Source organism: Pogona vitticeps, chromosome 1, assembly GCF_051106095.1.
Source record: "Pogona vitticeps strain Pit_001003342236 chromosome 1, PviZW2.1, whole genome shotgun sequence".
NCBI classification, from domain to species: domain Eukaryota; kingdom Metazoa; phylum Chordata; class Lepidosauria; order Squamata; family Agamidae; genus Pogona; species Pogona vitticeps.
In genome coordinates this window covers 787,109-806,795 of record NC_135783.1, presented here as the reverse complement: position 1 = coordinate 806,795, position 19,687 = coordinate 787,109, and the positions used below count along the sequence as shown (strand labels likewise).

The 19,687-nt window shown below is 57.2% G+C and overlaps 1 protein-coding gene across 4 annotated transcripts in view; it reads left to right on the top strand.

Annotated features, from left to right (window-relative positions):
• The window catches only part of DTNB (dystrobrevin beta), a 122,718-nt gene extending 110,453 nt beyond the window's left edge, over positions 1–12,265 (top strand). For 3 of the 4 annotated variants that reach the window (XM_072985678.2, XM_072985674.2, XM_072985671.2), the window contains 5 exons: positions 5,599–5,758; positions 7,048–7,137; positions 9,375–9,431; positions 10,025–10,060; positions 11,984–12,265. In XM_072985678.2, coding sequence (XP_072841779.2) covers positions 5,599–5,758; positions 7,048–7,137; positions 9,375–9,431; positions 10,025–10,029 — 312 coding nt within the window. In that variant the 3' untranslated portion in view covers positions 10,030–10,060; positions 11,984–12,265. Of the gene's footprint in view, positions 1–5,598; positions 5,759–7,047; positions 7,138–9,374; positions 9,432–10,024; positions 10,061–11,983 lie in introns of those variants that run through there. The other variant, XR_012082415.2, reaches the window with a different exon arrangement.
• The last annotated feature ends 7,422 nt before the right edge of the window (positions 12,266–19,687 follow it).

Below are 19,687 nucleotides of genomic sequence, written 5' to 3'. Positions count from 1 at the left end.
GTCAGCGATGCGGGTGAGCGTAGAACTTGGAGGTGGGGCAGGGAAAGGCGAGGGCCACCTGTGCCCCCCATCCGCCAGCACTGCCTTGCCTCTCTTGCCACGAGAGGCCCAAGAGGTGCCTTGTTTTTCTCGGTGCTTTCCCCAGCGGGGGCCGGAAGCGGTCCTGGCTGGTTGGTGGTGGCCGTCCGTCTCAGACTCGGCACCCGCTCTGTCAGGGAAGGAGAGCTCCCGGTGGCAGCTCCGTGGCTGCTCTAGATCTAGAGCTCAAGGTCTTAATGCACGTGTGAATATTCGCCTGTGCAGGGCCTGTGTGGGTGAGGCGGGGTGTGTGTAAGAGAGAGAGAGAGCTTAAGAGAGAGCATTTGCTTGCTAGACGTGCAGTGGGAATTGGGAGCGAGAAGCAGCTGAACCTCCCTCTCCAGATCGCCTTCTTCCGCTGCCAACTCTGCCAGTGGCTTGGGCAGCAGGACCTGGAGTCAGAGGAGGAGAAGGGTGTTTCAAAGGCAGAGGGAGGCAGCCTCTGAGCGGGCAGCGCTTGCCTCTGGCCAAGGAAGGGGTTTCTGGCCCTGGGAATTCTGCAGAGGCCCCAGGAGTTCTCGACGGGTTGTGTGGAAAGCCGTGGCACCTCTCCCTTTGGCACTCTTCTCCGGCCAGCCTCAAGAACTTTGGTGCCTCCTAGGAACCAGCCTGGGCCAGCCCCCAGCAGAAGGAGGGGCCTTGGCCATCAGATGTGACCCTCCCCGGTGCCCAGATGGATGGCAACCTCTTCCCCTGTCCAGCTGCTCACGGCCACACGTGCCCCCTCTGGCCCTCCGATGTGACCCCCCAGCCACCCTCTTGCACAGGGTGTGGTGGGGGAGGACCCTGGGCGGGCAGGAGCCTCTCCCCGGCCGGGGGTGGGCAAGGCTCCCAGGGGGCCGAAGGGCCCAGCCAGCGGCTGGTGAAACTAGCGGCCCTGTCCCCATCCCTGTCCTTGCGGGTGCTGTCTGTCTGTGCAGGACTCCCCTTTTCACTGCGATATTGTGGACTTTCCACTTTGATGCTGCTGTGGAACGGCTGTCGGTGACTGTGTGGGGTGAAGTTTCTTGCAGAGGGGTGCTTCCCTTTTGGGTTATGGAGAAACAAGGTGGGAAGGCTGACAGGTTTTCCCTTGGCAGGGCAAGGAGGGCCTGCCTCTTCCTACACCCAGGACAGGAGGGTGGCCTCCTGCGACCGACCCTTTCTGCTTCGCCTGGGTCTCCTGAGGCTTCTGGGCCAGCCCCGGAGGGAAAGCGCAGGATGCAGGATCAGTCCAAGGAGCCCGGCAGGCAGTCCTCCGAGCCTGGCAGATGAGAGTTGAGCTTCAGAACGGGATCCCCGCAGAGCGAGGCGCCTTTGGCGCTCAGCTATTGTCCCGCTGGAGACGTGCTCGGGGATGTGGGGGTCGGCAGCAGCGCACGGAAGGACTCCTCTGGCTTTCCCCTCGTTGACCATCCAGCTGTGGAGCCAGAGGTTGGGAGTTTGATTCCCCCTTGGTGTCTCCTCGACGGGGCTGGACGTGGGGGGGGGGTGATCCATAGGGTCCTCTCCAGCTCAACAGTTCTAAGATGATGATGATGATGATGATAATGATTTATAACGGAGGCCCAGAAAAAAGCTCTGTCTGTGTGTGTGTGTGTGTGTGTGTGTGTGTGTGAGAGAGAGAGAGAGAGAGAGAGAGAGAGAGAGAGAGAGACACAATTCCAGAGAAGGACAAAGCACGCAGAGAGTGCCTTTCCGTTTCTGGAACACGGACCTCCGTCTCTGATCAGGATGCTGGGCGTTCCTGGAGCTGCGGAGGGTGCAACCCCTGCCCAGACAGAAGATGCATGGGATGGGGTAGGATCCAGTTCCTGATCAACCCCTCAAAAACTCTTGCAGGCTTAGAGCTCAATTGGAGGCTGGGGAAAGGAGTAACACCTTCTTCGCCTCCACGCACCCATGGCACATGGGGTTGCCCGCGAGGGCATAGGGAAGAGGTGCCTGCCGTGCGCCCGCTTGAGGAGGGCCTTCCAAGGCCACCCTCCTGGCCTCGCCGGTGGCATTCCTCAAGTTATGCTCCTCGCCCGCCCGCCCCCCCCCAACCCCATGGCACCACCCGCCACCACCATCCTTCCCTGCGTGTGACGGCACGGTTTCCATAGTAGCCGATGTAGTTCAAAGGTAGGGGGTGGCTTCTAAAAACTAAGACGGAGGAGAGAGAGGGGCCGGAGGATGATGACACGACACAAGCTGAACAAGGGAGGATGTGCAGGAAGGGCTGTAAATTTTTAATGGGGCAATTACGGTATTAGTCACAAGCATTCAGCCATAGACAGCTGTGAGCGCTTCGCCCCGGCCGGCCGTGCGTAAGCAGAGCATGTGAGAGAGACACACGAGCAGGGTCTGCCGCCACACAGCCAATTGGGTGGGGGGGACGACACAGAGGTGGGGAAGGGGCCTCGGCCTCGCCCCAGCACAGCCCCATGGCAGGCAGACTGAGCCAGGGCCCTGAGCGGCCCCCCAGGGGTGGTGATGGTGGTGGGAGGTGGCAGAACCCGAAGGAGGCGCTTGGGTGGCGCTCGGCCCATCCGGTCGTGCCAGGGGACCTTGTCCCGTGAGGATTCTTCAAGAGTGGCAGCAGGAAGAAAATGCAGCCAGGCTCTCCACAAGCAGGAACCCAAGACAAAGTTCGGGGGGGTCCCCCTATATTGGGGGGGACAAGTGAAGCGTTTGGGTTCTTCAGCGCTCTTGATCTGTCAGGGTGGGATGGGGGGGAGAGGAGACGAACCCCTCTGATGCCGGGCGGGTGCGTCGGCCACCATGTGCGTGTCTTCCCGCCGCTGAAAGAGGTGGGCGGCAGCCTCAGCACAGACCGAAGGCCTCGGAGGAGGAGAGGCCGTGGGCGGCTTGGTGGGGGCTGCCTGGTCGGGCAGGGACGGGGGGGGCAACACCCCTTCCCCTCCTCGGTTGAAGCTCCCCCCCCGCTCCTGGCTTGGCTCAGAGCAGGAAAAGACCGAAAGGTCGGGGCCTCTGGGTTCGTGGTCCCTCTGGGTGCCAAAATTAGACGGTATGGGAGATTTAGAGTGAACATGGAAGTCCCCGGGACCCTCCTGGTGGGTGAGGAGAACCCTCATCCTCTGAAGGGAAAGAGGGAGAGGGCCATGCAACATTTGTGCGTGTTGCTCTCTGTTGTGCCTCAGTTCAGTCTCATAGAACCCCGAGGAGGGTCGTTGTTGAGTCATGAAGTCGTGTCCGGCGCTTCGTGACCCCATGGCCCAGAGCACGCCAGGCCCTCCTGTCCTCCGCTGCCCCGAGAAGGGCGGCTGCCCCCCAATTTCACTTCATTCAGCCAGACAAGGGGCCCCACCCAGGCCCCTCGGTCAGTTTGGGACTCGGTGTCCCAAGAGTTGTGGGGTCGGACGAGGGGGGGGGTGTCTTTGGTGAGGCCGGCGTTCCATCAGTCTCTGGTTCAGACTCCTTGTGCCACAGGTGTTCCCTGAGGGATTTGTGTTCTTTATATCCTGGGGAGAGGGACCCCAGCCAAACTACTGACAAGGAGACCATCCACCAAACCTTTGGTTCAAACACTATTCGTTAGTATTATTATTGCTTTCATTCATTTGAAACCTAAGAGAAAGGTATCAAGAGGCCTCTTTTCACCCTATACTCTCTCTCTCACACACACACATACACACACCCCTGACTCTTCCCTGATGGTTGATCAGTCCTTCAGTAAGAGTGATGGGAGCAACGTTGCCACGCCAGGCGAAGCCCGCCATCTCTTCCTGGGTCATCCTGCTTGTCGAGCATCTTCCTGGTGGGCTGTGGGTGGGCATAAGCAAGCAGGGGGGCATCCTAGGTAGGTACAGTCTGTGGCTGCCATGCAGGAATGTTTCCTTCATGTGTACAGTTTTTTGGTTTTTTTTACCACACACCCGCTTCCAGCCATCCTGCTTCCCTTTTCTCGTCTGGACCAACAAGTCCAAATTCCTCTTTTTCCTTAGAACTTCCGTCCACAGTATGCAGTTTCTTGATGATATAGAAAACTGTCTCTTGCAACTCCTGCGTGAGGCTCTCCACCCCGTCTCCCCTTGGAAGTCTCCCTCTTCCTTTTAGGCCTTGGTTGCTGGAAGCCACGCATCCCGCCGCTCAGAGCGCAGGGAAGGGTTGGGGTGAGCGGCCGAGGCCCGAGCACAGTCAGTCGTGACTTTCCATTCAGAGTGAGCTCCTCTCCGCTTTCACCCTCGGAGCAGACTCTGCTACCTGAGGACGCAGCCTCTCCCGAGTTATTCTGGTTTGCTGCTTTAGGGCTGTCCAGGGGCCAGGAGGTCAGAGGGAGGAAGGCGGGAGGCAGCTTGTAAGGATTTCCCCCTGCGTGGGCTCCGAGTGGTGGCTTCATTCAGGGCTGTTCGGTTTGGGGCAGGGCATACAGTAGGTGAGGAAGAATGGGAAGAAACACAACCCATTTATCGGCTGCTCCATTTAACTGGGTGACTCCCAAGTCCTTTGAGTTTTAGGCAATGACAGCTCACTCTTCTGCCATGGGAGATTTCTTCTCTGCACAGAGTGCGCATATTTATCTCAGAGAGAGCGAGAGAACTGGGGGGGGGGAGTCAGAGCTACTCCTCCCACCTGTTATAAGTGCTGCTCATGCCCAGGGCCCTGTTCCCTCATGCAGCCACCACACAGCCCCCCCCCTACGCCTGGTGTCCCCTTCCAGAGGTCTCTGTTGGATCCCCCCCCCTTTTTTTAATGGTATGGCTAGCAGCTGACTACTGTGTCCTGCCTGATGCACAGTGACTAGCTTTACTGTGTTGCCATGTGGTTGTTGCTTTTGCGCCTCTGTGGCAACTGTCATGCCATGCTCTGTCCAAAAGATTTTAGGTTTAAATGGTATCCCTTCTTGGGTTAGTACAGAAGCGGTGGAGGACGGCCCTTCTCAGCAGCGTCTTCCTGAAAGGAACTGGCCCCAAACAGGCCCTCCGACCCCTCCAGGGAATGGACTGTGTAACTTCCAACCCTTCTCCCTCGTGATTTTTCACCATCATTTCAAGTCTGCTGAAGTTTCGGCTGTCTGCTTCCAGGTCACCAAAGTCAACTTGCTTTTCCAGTGCTTTTGCTAAGCACTAAGAGCCTTTGTAGGCATAGGGTTCAAGGTCCAGCTGCTGGGAGGCTTTCCAGTCCATAGGCAGGCCTTTACCTGGCAGGGCAGCTGCGGCAGCTCAGCCTGTGCTGGGGGACAAAACCGCCAGCCGGAGGTAAGGTAGCTTCGTCAAGAGCCAAGGTTTTTAGGGGTCCCTTCCTTCCATCTCTCTATATTTTCCTCCCTCCCTTCTATATTTCTGTATTTTCCTTCCTTCTATCTTTCTATATTTTCCTCCCTCCCTCCCTTCCTTCCTTCCTTCCTTCCTTCCTTCCTTCCCAGCTGCACGTACATGTCATAGATGATCTCCTTTTCTGGCGAACGGCTGCTGTCGCTGTGCGTGAAGCCTGTGGGAGGAAGGAGGGTCCTGAACGTCGTCCCCTTTTCTCTTTTGGAAAAGCCGCTGAAGGCTCCAGAGACTCAGCTGGCCTCCCTGTTTCCTTCTTTATCTGCAGGCCCAGGCCGCCAGTTCGCCACCCACGTCCCCCACCCACGGGAGCAGCCGCTCGATGCCCATGCCAGTCCGGTCCACTTCTGCTGGCTCCACCCCAACGCACGGGCCCCAAGATTCCCTCGCTGGTGTTGGTGGGGATGTTCAGGAAGCCTTTGCACGAGGTGAGGCAACGGGGAGCCCCAGGACCGCTGCCGCAGCCACGCCAAACCCCTTGGCATCTTCTGGACCTGGCCAGGAGACGGGGAGGCCACCTCAAGGGCTAGTCCTCGCTCCCGTAGACCCATTAAAGGACCTGCTCAAAGGCAAAGAGTCACCCATTTAGTCAGTCCTGTCGATCCAGTGACTCAGGCCTGGTGGGGGTACCAGTGGGGTTTCAGCCCAAAACGTCGTTGGTCCAATGTTGTTGGTGTTTTAGTGCTCGGGTCACACTCTACCCAAACCTTGGCTCACCCTTCCTCTTATCCCGGGATCTCCTCACCCATCCCAACAGCCAGGATGCAGCAGCACGGGTCATCATAGTAGGAAGCGGAGGAGACGATGTGGGGCCGGGAATGGTCAGTTGGACGCTTGAGTCCTCGGCAGAGGCTTCGGTCGACACTGGAATGGGGAGCATCTCGGTTTCCTGAGATGCCACAAAGGCATCCCTTCCTGCTTTTTTGCGTGGTCCTGATGTTGAAGCTGCTGCCCTCGAGTGCCCTCGGCTGCAGGAGACGTGGGGCGTTTTTCCTTGCCACCTGTTCCTGCCCCCCCTCCACCTGGATGCCCAGAGGCCAGAAAGGCAGAAGTGAGGAAAGACCTTCAGAGACGTCCTTTGCTTTCCTCCACAGTTACTCATTCCTTGCTTAAGCCAGTTAGTACAGTTGGCATTCATTAATGGCCACACTCTGTGGGCCAGAGAGGAGCAAGCAGACGGAGAGTTGGCCTGCTCTCCCAAGCGGGCTCCGAGGGAGTTGAGGAAGGGCCCTCCTGCGTAACGGGAGAACGTGCCCTTTGGAGCAACTTGGAGGAGGAGGAGGAGGAGGAAGAGGTGTGAGGGCAAGCCCCCAATGGGGCCCTGTCGTCTTTTCTGGAAACGGAGGCCTTCCTCTGAGCCTTGGGCTCCTTCCTGCTCGGTGTGGATCTCACTGGCCACATGGTTTCAACCAAGAGGTGTGCGGCCAGCTGGGATGGAGACCAGGCAGGCTTTGAGACTAGGAGACATGGCCGGCTCCTCCCCGCAGCCCTGGGGAGAGGCTGGTGCGCTTGCCCCGGCCCACCGCCGCAGCCTCTCCTCGGGGGTGGGGATCCGATTCCCAGGAATGGAACGGATGGAGAGTAATGGGTTAGGGTCCCACCATCAGACTCCCCATCGCTGGGGGAGGCGGCCCCTTGCACCCGCCGGTGGGTTTTAAAAGCTGCTTGCCTGCCCCGTTCTCCCTCCCTATGCCTTCCTCTCCCGCTTTCTCCCCAGGAAGCCGACGAAACCTGCGCAACGACCTGCTGGTAGCAGCCGATTCCATTACCAACACAATGTCCTCCCTGGTGAAGGAGCTCCATTCAGGTAGGCGGGAGGGGGGGCGGGAGGTGGCCAAAGGTCAGGGCCTGGGGCCACTGGCTTGGGACAGGTGCCCCGTCTGCCCAAAGACCGAGTGGACTGCAGGCGGGCAGGCGGCGGCGGCCAACTGAGCCAAGGCGTAGGAAAGTCTGTGTTTCTTCCCACCCCCACCCCCAGCAACCCCAGAGAAGACCCCCAACCAGGGATCAGAAGTGGGCAAAATGCAGGTCTGCTGCCAAGACCCCCTTGGGCTTAAAACAAGACGGGGGGGGGAGGTTTTCCCCCAAAGATGATTGTGCCCCACAGAGGCATTAATGCGAGGGGGGAAGTGGGCTGATAGGCTTTTTTGGGGGCCATTATTTAAATTCTGGGGAAGAGGGTGTAGATAGAAGGTGAATCCAGGGGTGCCGGAGTGGTAAGTGTGGAATAGATGCAGCCCCCCTCCCCAATCCGCAGGGAGGCAGATCCAGACGCCCGACCCCTCCACCCCGTTTGCCCCCCAGGCAAGACAACAGCCTTGTCTCCCTTCTGACCTTGCAGTTTGGAATTGGGATCATAATGGGAATCAGAGCTTCTTGGTCTTCTTTTTCCATGTCAGGTGCTCGGAGCATTTCCACCATTACCTCCTTGGCAAACGAGAGAGACCTGAAAGAGGCAGCTGGGGGGGTGGGTGGACCCTTTGGGTGGGGTCATCTTGGCAAAGTGTTCCCCCCACCCCACCCAGGTCTGTGCAAAGTCTAGGGCCATAACACAATTGTAAGTTGTGACAAGCTGGCCTTCTCCTGCCTGCAGCCGCTGCGCCGTCTGCTTTGCAAGGGAGATGGAAGAGGAAGTAAACTCCAGCCTCCTCCTGTGACTGAGATGCAGGCTGGGGGGACCCCGGAAAAGGTCCGGGGGCCTCTCGCTGGTGTAAGCCAAAGGAAGCAGCTGGAGGCAGGATCCACCGGCCAGGTGCTTTAGGAGCAAAGCAGCGCTGTCCTGAGTGGGCTTCCTCCCCACCACCACCCCCATGACCTTGCTGAGCCTGGCTCCCAAGTCGGTTTTGCCTGCAGGCCATGAAGCCCATACAGCTGGGAAAAAGCGTCAGGGAAGCCAGCTGAAGCCAGGCTCTCCTCAGCCCACTTCAGAAGGCAGAGGGACTCAGGAGTCCTTCCAGCCATCCTTCCTTCCCTTCCCTTCCCTTCCCTTCCCTTCCTTCCTTCCTTCCTTCCTTCCTTCCTTCCTTCCTTCCTTCCTTCCTTCCTTCCTTCCTTCAGGGACTGTTTTCTCTGGTCTTCCCGAGCCTCCTTCCAGCCCCTCGGCTTGATGGGTCGTCTCGTCCTGCCCCTCCCAGCTAGGCATCCGCCCACACCCCTACGTGGCAAGGGAGGCCCCCCCCCCAAGAGCTGGGTGTGCTGCAGGTGTTTCTCTGCAGGGAGACTTGGTGGCCGTTTTCTGTCATCGGCGGTGGTTCTTTGCTGTCGAGGCGCTTCGGACTCATGGAAACACCTCTAGAGTTTTCAAAATATACCAGATAGTCAAGGAGAGCTTTCTCGTTGCTGCCACCCCGCCTGAGCTTCCGTGGCCAGGCAGGGATTTGAATCCCCATCTCTGAGCCCTAGTCCAGCAGACTGTCCCTGGCACGGTGCTCTCGTTTGCGGCTCAGGAGGAATAAGGAAGTTGGCTAAGAGTCCCTTTGGCAGGACGGCCCGTCTGTTCTCCGGACCCGCAGGATCCAGATTCTAGCTGGGAGGATCGTAGTCCTCCTTGCTGGCTGAAGCTCTAAGCCAGACCTGGGCAAAGTGTGGCCCGAGGGCCACATACGGCCCGCGAGCCGCTCCTGTCCAGCCCGCAGACAGTTTTGAACATCAAAACCATTTATAGCTTTTTGTCTAAAGGTGATTAGTTGCTTATCTTTAACATACTGCAAAAAACCTCTTTAGTATTTGTGAAGATTAACAAGTTTAAAATAAAAACAATCATAACATCACTGTTTCATTTTATTTTTAAGTAAAGTTGGTTCGGCCCCCGAACACACTTTAGATTTTTCATGTGACCCCCCCCCCATAGAAATTAATGGCCCACCCCTGCTCTAAGCTGTTCAGCTTCAGGATTAGCATGTGCCCCCCTCCCCCACCCCCCTGCAGCAGGGTCCGGTGCGCACGGTAGGGGCACCCCTAGGAGCAGAGTCCAGAGGGCCCTGGCTTCCCTTCCAGCCCAGAGGCCCCCTTTGTCCTCACAGCCCTCTGCTTTTTCTCTTGAAGGAGGAGAGGAAGGAGGTGAAGAGGAAGAAGACAAGATGCAGAATGGGAAGGACCGAGGTGAGCACCCAGCCGGCGCCTCCCCTCTGTTTGGCAGGGGTCGGCAAGAGGCAAGCAGGACGGCCCTGCTGCCTGCGTTGGTTCTCCCCGTTATTCCATGAAAGGGCTTTTCCCGTTGGCATAAATTCCGCTTTTGGGGGAATCAGACAAGAGGCCTGGAGCAGAATCGTTGCCTTGCTGGGCCCAGAGCCCTCTTCGTAGAGGACGAGTCCCATCCGTGCCCGGGCACAGGGAGGAATTCCTCTCGCACAGCGACTCATTTCGCAACCTGCCCCCCAATTGGTCCTGACTTGACCAGATAGGCGGGATATTAATTAATTAATTGTGTTGGGGGAGAGAGAACCTCGGTGCTTGAGACTTCCAGGACGGACGTCCTCTGACGGGTTGCTTTTCGGGTTGTGGCTGCTCTTTGCTTCTTGCTCTTCTTGTTCAAACCACCTTTGGCCAGAAGCCACCCTGAGGGCTTGATTCAAGGGCAGGTCCTTCAGCCATCGCAAGGAGACAGGAGGGGACCTGGCCACCGTGGCTGCCGCCGGATCGCCTCTGACCAGCTTCTTTCTCGGCCTTTGCTCTCTCTTTCTGTTTTCTTACAGGTTAAACGGAAGAACCTGAACTGGCCAGCAAGTCAAGTAAGCCTAGAGGCCCTCCCTTCCTGCTTTGGGCGGTGGGTAGAGATGGGCATGAACCGGTTCATGCCAGTTCATCAAGGGGGCACCGCAGGTGCTGGTGCCCCCCTGCCCCGCCTCCTCTGGCTCTGCCAGCCCCTCCCCAGGCCCAGCCGGTGAGCTTCCTGCCCCTCCTCGACTGATCTCCCAGTCCTGGCCAGGCGCACAGGCTTCTCTGCCCCCTCCTTCTCGGCTGACCTGCCACTCAGAGAAAAGGGCGGGGCAGAGAAGTCTGGGCTCTTGCCCGTGACCTGGAGATCAGCCGAGGAGGCGGGAAAAGCAAGCCAGCTGGGACTGGGGAGGGGCGGATTGAGCCAGAGAAGGCAGGGAGGGGAGCAGCAGCCCCTGTACTGCCTGCTGCCTTAACGAACTGGGATGAACTGGGACAAACTGGTTCATTCCCATCTCTAGCGGTGGGTAGCCAGTGTTGTGTCTACAGCTCTGTCAAAGGGGAAAGGTTTGCCGTGCGGACCTGGCAGAGAGAGAGTAGAGGGCTTGCCCCTGGATTTTTAACCAAAAGCATGCCTTTGGGGTTGTAGGGATCACGATTGTCCTGAGCATGCAGCAACAACACGTGCTTCCTTTACTTTTACTTATTTATGTATTTATTTTAAATATTTTCATCTGGCCTTTCTCCTTAAAAAGAACCCATGGCACAGATCCCATTCACATTTCCTTCTGGCTTGAACCAAACTCCTTTTCCATTTTTTTTTTTTTTGGTGCTTTTGCGCGTATCAATAAATATTTTGTATTTCTAAGAGATGTTTCCAGTGATTCTGACATCCCAGTAGAATTTAAGTAGTCCTGCTACTCTGTTGTAGCAGAAGAGAAAGCAGAAGTTCTGCAGCACTGAAAAATCTAACTAGTTTTTTATTTTTCATAAGCTTTTGTGTGTCCAGGCATACTTCAGAGGAAGAGTGTGCTTGGCATACAAAATCTTAAGAAAAATTAAAATGAATTAATCTTAATGTATAAATGAGTAGTTTACCAAAACAGAAGGAATGAGCCTGTTCAAAGTGTAATATGTGATATGACTATAACAATTGTTTGTTAAACAATGAAAAGGATGAAAAACGTTTATCTGTAGAAGGAGCTGCCTCTAAAAAATTGCATTCTCCATCACTAAGCCAACATAAACACTAGACCTCAACAGCTGAAAAGCAGACTTGTCGACCTCCTGGTTACGCCTGCAAACTGATACCGTAGGAGGTGCAGATGTCTTTACAGGTCATGCATCTGCTCTCTTTCTGCTGGAAGTCTAGGCATTCGTTTGGCGGAGAGCACAAGATCTGCCTGAGACACCTATTGTCTAGGAATCAAGGCCTTGGTCTTCCTAGAGATGGACTCTCTTCCCCCTGGCAAGGAGCGAAGCGGCAACATCTCAGCTGGTGCCTCATGGCCAGCCTGCCCACCTGGCTTTTTACTGGGGAGGGTGTCCGTTTGTAGCATTTTTCCTGCCCAATCCCACACCCTCACTCTAATCGCATCCAAGTCTGCACAGGAAGAGAGGTGCCCCTCTCCTGGCCTTGCAGGGTCCTGCTTACTGCAGCTGCTGGGGAAAAAAATGTTCAGCGCAGACCAGTGTGTACAGGATAGGAGCTGAGATTTCAGGCTGCTCGCCCAAGGAGGAGAGGCCCGGATCCTCAGCGGTTTTGCTAAAACAGGACTGTACACCTGGGCGCCTCTCCATTCCTCAGGACCTTGAACTTCGCCCTGGGAGACCTTCACCCACCCACCCACCCCGGTTTTCCTGTGGGGCCAAGAGCAGCCGGGTTGAAGGGACTCCGTGGCCTGGCGGGTTCCAGGGGACCAAGCTGGCTGTTCGACTGGGGTGGGTGGTGGGTTTCCTGTGAGGCGCCTGACGGGCTGCTCTGTCTCTTGGTGCAGGTAACGAGGCGCAATCTCTTCCTCCCGGGAGGTCTCCGCATCCTTCCAAAGAGACACGTTCCAGCCGACACATCCACCATTGTGAAGCTGTGATGACCACAACGTATCGGGGAAGCAGCCTCCTTCCAGCAGACAGAGTGGCTTTCCTGGGGTGGGGGTGGGAGGGGGGCATCTCCTTAGGTTTGCATGTCCTGTTTCCATAGGTGTTCCAGTGCTAGTAATTGGGAACAGCCTCATCATCTCCGTTTCGGCGAGGACACTTTTCAAAGAGCGGCTTCCCCAAAGCCGAGCCTCCCTCCGTGAACCCTCCCCACGCCGCCCCTCGCTCAGCATGGCCCGTCGGGGCCTCCTCAGCCACACACCGCCCCACCGGGGACCTCTGGCGCCGGCTTCCTTGCCCAAAGGCAGGCTTGCCTGGGGACGACCCCTTCCTGGGGCAAGCACAGCCCGGACCGCGTGCTGAGCAGGGGTTCTGCTGCGGCATCAGCCAAGGCCCGGTTTGCTTCTGTTGGGCTGTGGGCTGGGGCCGGTTGGCTTGTCGGGGAGTCACACGGTGCTGGTAGAGAGTCGGGGTAGCCCAACGGGGTAGCCCAATGGCCAGAGGGTGTGCAGTCGAGGGCAAGAGAGACCCCACCGGGACCCTTCTCTGCACAGAAGGAGAGCAGCAGCCCCGGAAGACTCCCGTGTGGTCGGCCAAGGCCGGTTCATTTCCTTTGGGGTTCACAAGGGTACCTCTGAGCCCTGTCTTTGTACAGCAGAACGGTCTCCCACTGAGATGTTCCACCACCCAGAGTCCACCAGGTACTGCTCTCTCTCTCTGTGTGTGTGTGTGTGTGTGTGTGTGTGTGTGTGTGTGAGAGAGAGAGAGAGAGAGAGAGAGAGAGAGTTGTTTGTGATGCCCTAAAACTCCAGACTCGGGGGGCCTGTGCTTGAGTTCCAGACCCTCCCCCCGGAGTGTCCCCCCCCCTCCTGTGCTCGGTTGCAGCAGGGAAGCCATCAAGCCCAGGCGGGTTGCCCTTGGGACTCCCAGCTGCAGTGCGGACCGGCGCCCCCGTCAGACAGATGGAGCCCTGGCATCAGGAGTGACCACCGCTTGCCCCCTCCAAGCCAGTGTCCAGGCACCTGTGGGGGGGGCACCTGGCGGAGGGCAGTCTGGCCGCTTGGGCCCCTTTCAGGCCAAGGCCAGGGCAGGACTGGGTCTGACCAGAGGTCCCTCTCGTTCAGCCGCCAGCTCTTGAAACAGGAATGGGATACCAAGTGGGCTCTATCAAGTCCTCCTCCTGGCTGCTTTCAGTCAAATCACGCCCACCGCTGGCCTTAAAAACAGCAGCCAAAGGGACTGACCCCGAAGTTGAAGGAACCAGCCCCCCCCCCCACCTGCCTGGCAACAGGCCAGCCCGATGGATCAGGCGGGCAGCCAGCGTGGGGCCGGCCCCGCAGCCCAAACGGTGCCGCCATCCCAGCCGTCTCTGTCCTTCCGGTTCCGACCAAGGACCCTGGACCCAGGCTCGCTGAGGACCTCGGTTGGATTCAGCTGGGGAGACCGGATGGGGGGCTACCCCCAGGTTGCGCCGGGGCTCCCGTGGGGATGCTTTTCTTCAGCCTTGGTGGGTCCTGTGAGCCCCCTGGATTCCCAGCTGGCAGAGGCTGGGATGACAAAGCCCCCACCACGCCCCGAGCTCTCGTCCACCTTGCCTGGGCTGAGCCCTGGCTGGGGGGGAGGTACTGAGCATCTCACTGGCATCCATGGACCTGTTGCCCACAGGTACGTGTCAGGAGAAACCATAGTGTAGGGGTGGGGGGGTGAGAGAGAGAGAGAAAGCGTGGATTTGTGCCGGCACAAGAATCTAAGAAGAGCCTTCCTGGACCAGGCCAAGGGGCCCCTCTTCGTCCAGCTCGCTGTCTCTCTCACGGTGGCCCCACCAGATACAGATGCCTCTGGGAGCCCAGGAGAGACCACGAGAGACCCCTGTCTCCTGATCCCCCTCTTCTCCTGCACCTGGCCTTTGGAGGGACGTTCCTTCTAAGCCGGGAGATTGTACTACATCCCCATCAGGGCTGGTCACCTGCGCTGGACTTTTCCTCCAGGAATGTCGTGTAGTGTTGGCAGAGGGGGAAGTGGGTGCAGGATGGGGCCCGGAGGCAAAGTTCCCTGTACAGCTGTTCCTTTCTTGTCAGCTGAGGCAGGAAGGATCCTGTTGCACCAAAAACAGTCTCAAAAGCAACCCGGCTTTTCCAAAGCCAGGGCCTTCGTTGTGGTGGTTTTAATTCCAGGGGGTTGAAGGGTTGGGGGGGGGTCATTCTGGGAAACTGTTTGCTTTTGATCTCAGCAGGTGGCCTCCTCCGAGGGGCTCCTGGGACCCTGGCAGGAGCCCCTCCACTGGGAGCCTTTTCGGTTGTGTGTTTCGAAGCGCCTTGGCTGCTTGTTAATTGGACCTCCCTTCGACTCAGGTTACAAATCACGCTCCATAATGGTAAATGCGTGCCAGCTGGGCAGCCAGGATCGTGCCCTCGCCTCCTCTGAGCCCTCGTGGGGCTGCTCAGCTGGGCACCCCCAAAGCGAGCCGGGCGTTGTGGGCAGAACGGCCGAGCCCACGGACCCCTTGGAGCGTCCAGGTGGGCCTCCCGGGAAGGCCGGAAGAGCCCCAGGCAGGCAGGCAGGCAGCCGGGCTTCCCCCAAGGAGACCTCAGTCGGGGACCCGGGGACGGCCTCCTGGTGCCAGTGGGTGGCAATACGTGGGAGGGCGATATGGCCACCCGTGGTCCCCAGCACCCCCTGAAACCTTGCTTGGGACTGGCTGAACACCACTGACGCGAGGGGGTTTGTAATAGTTCCCGTTGACAACGATTCCCCCGGCCCTTTGCTCTCTCTCTCTCTCTCTCTCTGTGTGAGTGTGAGTGCAAAGGCAGATGCTTCCAAGTCTGAATGAGGTGCCTGGGTGTGAATATACATGTTTTCATTTAAAAATTGTTTAAAATATCTGGGAGATTCTGTACATGTTGGGAACACATCTAATAGAAAGCTGTAAACTGGAAGCCATGTTTTCTCATCTGCCAAATATTTAATAAACGACTAGTATCCGTCCGGACTGGAGGGCGTCTTGAAGGTCTGGCTGGACGGCGGGCAAGAGCGGAGGCGGGTCCTGAGGCTTGAAACCCCAGGGAGCCTCAGGATCCACGGAGGGGACGTGGTCTGCCATGGAGGAGTGCAGGTGGTGGTCTTCCCCTGAGAGGAGAGAGAGTCTGGCCCGTCTCTCCTCCAGAACCTGCCCCCTTTCCCTGAATGATAGGGAACACCGTGGGGGGAGGGAGGGGGAAGGGCTAGAAAGCAAGGGGGCAGCAACAGAGGGATTGCACGGCGGGCATTCCTCCAGCGCGAGCTGACCCCCACCCCACCCACCCAGCAAGGGATGCCCTCCGTACGCTTTCCAAGAACCTGCTGCTTGCAGGACTCCTGGGACCCCCATCGCAGCTGCCACAGCTTCTTGGACCCACAGCACAGCCTCAGAGCAGCTGGAGCTGGGGGGGTCCACAGTGGCCACGGGGCTACAAAGGGATTGGGATGCTCATCCTGAGCCCCTCTCCCCATCCCATCACCAAAACCCCATGAGCCAGGCAGGGGTCAGACGCCAAGGCAAAGCCTGCTGAAAGGGGGCACCTGTCTGGCTCCTCTGCCCTGAGGGGGTTCACCTCCTTGGTTCACCCAGCAGGGCAAAGCCCGGAGGGAGAAGAGGCAGCCATGGGCTGAGACTCCACAGGTGAGTCTCCCACAGCCTGTGAGGCAAATGCCCGGGAGAAATCTTCCCCAGATCGGGGGGGGGGGGAAGCAGGCTGGAGAGGTGAGGGCGCAGAACCTCCTCTTCTGTCAGATGCTTCTGTGTACTCACGTGGACGTACACGCGCCACTATCAGAAAGGTAACTGCATCTCTCCCCCGCCTCCGCCCCCCACTTGGGGAGCCATCATTGGCGCAAGGAGCAACGCCCCAGGGTGGGTGGCAAGACACAGGACGGTGAAGCCTCCTGGAGGCTGAGAGGCTCCAAAGGATGGGTAGCCTACCCCCCACCCCCCAGGAGAGATCCCTCCGGGATGCCCGTGAAACCCCATGTCCGGAAATGAAGATGAAAAGCGGAGGCTCTCTGAGAGGACTTCTTCCTAACTCTGAACTCCTTCCTCTACCAACAAGAGTTATGATGATGACCAGTTACATTTCTCAGTTTGCTTGACCTCCTGCTTTTCTCTCAGCGTTCGGGTTCAAAGCAGCTGCCTGCTTTGCCAAGGGCAGGAGCCGGCGCCCAGTTTTAGAGCGGGATCCCAGTGCGAGAACGGCTCTCTGCCCGTGATCTGTGTGATGATTCCGCACGACCCTCGTCGGGGATGAATGGGTATCTCATATTTATTTATTATTTGATTTGATTTGATTTGATTTGTACCCCGCCCATCTGGTTTATAAGACCACTCTAGGCGGCTACCTTCTTCTTCGTGGCCTCTTGTGAATCACACTACGGGTAATCCATGCAGGTGTGGAACTTCGTCGGAACATTCTAGAGCTTCTGCGGTAGCAAAAAGATATATTAGCGTAGGCCCCTCCCCCCCGGCATATATACTTTGGTGCAATGCTCTCCCTTCAGTTTTTCTTCAACTACCGTGTTGAAGAGCCTCGAACCTGAAAGTGAAAGAACGATATTGAACTTTTATTTTAAATCTTCTTTCTCTACCAATTATAAACCTATTTCAGTATTTTAAAAATTGTACACTCCAGCCTTAGAGCCGAAGCAAACACCCCCCCACACACAATTTCTTCTTTTCAAACCATTCTTTGATTCATGGCCTCTTCAGGCCCATTTAAACTCTCTGACGGCCACGCTAAATGTCTTTTTTGCATTGGTGAGGCTCATCAGACTTCCACATGTCCTCACTGCAAAAACTTTAAGCATTGAGTTCTGCGCAGCTGCCTTCCAAGGCTCAAGCTTCGGCTTTGGGAGCAATCTCTCCAGCCTGCTAAGCCTACAGCCCTATCTGACTGCAAGTCCATCTCCCACACGAAAGTTACAGACAAAGCTGTTTCCGAAGCAGCAACACAACATCCTTCGGCTACTCCATCTCGCTCGGATCACCAAGAACCGGCTGTGCCCCCGAACTCAACTGTCACACAGGTTCACAAGCCTAAGCAGTCGACACCGAAACCCTCGACATCAAAAACAGCCTCTAAGAAGAGAAAACCACCCATCGATTCTTCCTCAGCTTCCAAAGAAGGCTAAGTCTTCGAAATTGAAGGTTTCCAAAACCACTTCCCCGACTTCACAGCCACGGAAGTCCGGAGACCTCATCTGCGTTGGTTCTCTTTCAGAGGAGGAGGCACTTCCGCCTCATCAACCACCACCGTTGCAGCCTCCTGATTGGGAACAGCGTGTTCATCAACTCACGGGTTCTCCTGATAGCCCGCAACAATCCTCGGGCTCTCCCAGTGAGTCTTCACAAATTGTCTCACCAGACATCCATAGCGCTGAAATGCCACCAGAAACTATGCCTGACTCTGCCCCAGAAGGCCTACCACCTCAGACTCCGGCACATCAACAAAGACACCAAGCCTATAAGAGCATCTGCTTGCCTTCTCGCACGGAAAGAGATCACGCTCAGCACCGTCACTGGGATGCCGTTTGCCCTGATTGGTGCCCAGCAGAGAAGTCCGCCAAACACTATGGACCTGTTGTTCTTCTTCGTGGCCTCTGTGAATGCACACAATTGGGTTGTTCTGCGCCTGCGCTGAACCTCTTGGAGGTTTTTAGAGCTTAAAGACACATGATTAGTGGGACGTTTCCCCATGGAGTGCATGCTCCACCCATCACTGATCCCCTCAGTTCCTTTTTTCTGCCTGTTTCGGAGACTAGAGCGATCTATTGAATGTATACTTCAATATCAAATCATCGTTTATTTACTTCAAATTCCTTTCAATCATCTTTCTTTATTCAACATTTCCCCGGTGAGTTTATTCCAGTTTTTTCTCTGCCCATGTTTTGCCGACCCCCCCAACCGTTTTTTCCCTCCTGTTTCCCACTCTTTTATGCCCCCCCCCGAGCCTTTCAAGTAGTGTGTTCTATGTGGCACCCATTTTGTGAGTGGGTGGGCACAGAGGATCCCTGGACTGCACACCCAATGGGGGTTTGCCCCTGGTGAGTGTAAGGAAGTATCCCTGGAGACCAAGGCCGAGATCATCTGCACACTTGGGTTTCCAACCACCGTGTATAGATGGGTGTGAAAGACGGACAAGAAAGCTGAATGGGGGGGGGGGATAAAAGCTTCTTGCAGTGCTGGAGGAGAGCTTTGGGGGTACCCTGGAAATGGAATGCCAGAAAGATGAACCAGTGGGTCCTAGAACAAATCAAGCCTGAATTATCTTTGGAGGCAAAAATGAGGCTGTCCTACTCTGGGCACCTCCTGAGAAAGCAGGATTCTCTGGAAACAAACGTGATGCTGAGAAAGGTGGAAGGCAGCAGGAAAAGAGGAAGACCCAATACGAGACGGGTTGACTGACTAAAGGAAGCCCCAGGCTTGACTTTGCAGGAACTGAGCAGGACAGGACAACTTGCCGATTGCTCATCTGTTTGGGGGGGGGGTCACTGTGTGGGAGACATGCAACCGGAACAAAGAAACCACAGGAGTTGCCACGTGGCTTCCAGCCTTGGGCCATGCCTACCATCTGGTCTGGCAGTGGTTGAAGAACAGGGCCAGGGGGCTGCCGGACTCATGAGCCACAATCCCTCTTGGGGATTGTGCCAGAAAGGGGCAGAAAGGGAAACCCACTACCACCACCACCACCATCACCCCCAGCCAAGTGCATGTTCTTCTGCACAGGGTCCACTGCCTCCCAACGCTAAGAGCTGCCAGGGGAACCAGAAGGGCCATCCCACTCCACAGCGCTGTCTGAGGCCACTCTCTGGGAACACCTGCCCTCTATCTGGGGATGGTGTGTGTGTGTGAGTGTGTGTGTGAGTGTCTGTGTGTGTCTGTGTGTGAAGGCGTCTCCTCTGCTCACTGAGGGGAAGCTGGTGTTGGAGGTTCCTGGGGCTCCGGCTGTCCGGCCCCTCCCTGGGCCACGGTCCTTGCCCAAGGAGGCCATTTGCCATCCTTATCAACCCTGGGAAAGGCCGGGCAGTTTCTCAGCTTGTCTCTCAGGCCTGGGAAGAGAGTGGCGGGGGGGGGAGGCAGGCAGGGAGGGGGCACGGCACAAGGCAGCAAGGGGAGAGGTCAAAGGGCACTGTGGCGCTAATCCGAGAGGCCTCTGCTGCTGCCCCAGGTCTGGTCAAAGGTCAAAGGTCTGGTTTGCGTGGTGCCAGCAAGAGAAGGACTGGCTGACCCGTTCCATCCGTCCATCTTGAACAGCAGGAAGGGCTGCCCGTGGATGCTGCCACGTTCGGTCTGTGGCAGCCACTCACCCCAGGCACAGCTGGGCCAAACCGCTCTGCTTGAAACTGAGGACAGCCACGGCCGAGTGTCCGAGCGGACAGTGAGTGATCCAGACGGGGCCGGCCGCCTGGCCAGGAATAAGGCAGTGGCTCCGTGTTCCTTCGTGGCGCTCTGAGCGAGGACTGTGCAGCTGAAAACGGAGCCCAAGCCTCAGAGAATCCACACCAAAACCTCTCCGACACGTGGCCGTCCAGGCTCTGCCTGGCTTCTGGGCACCCCAGCCCCTCTTCAGGCCGTC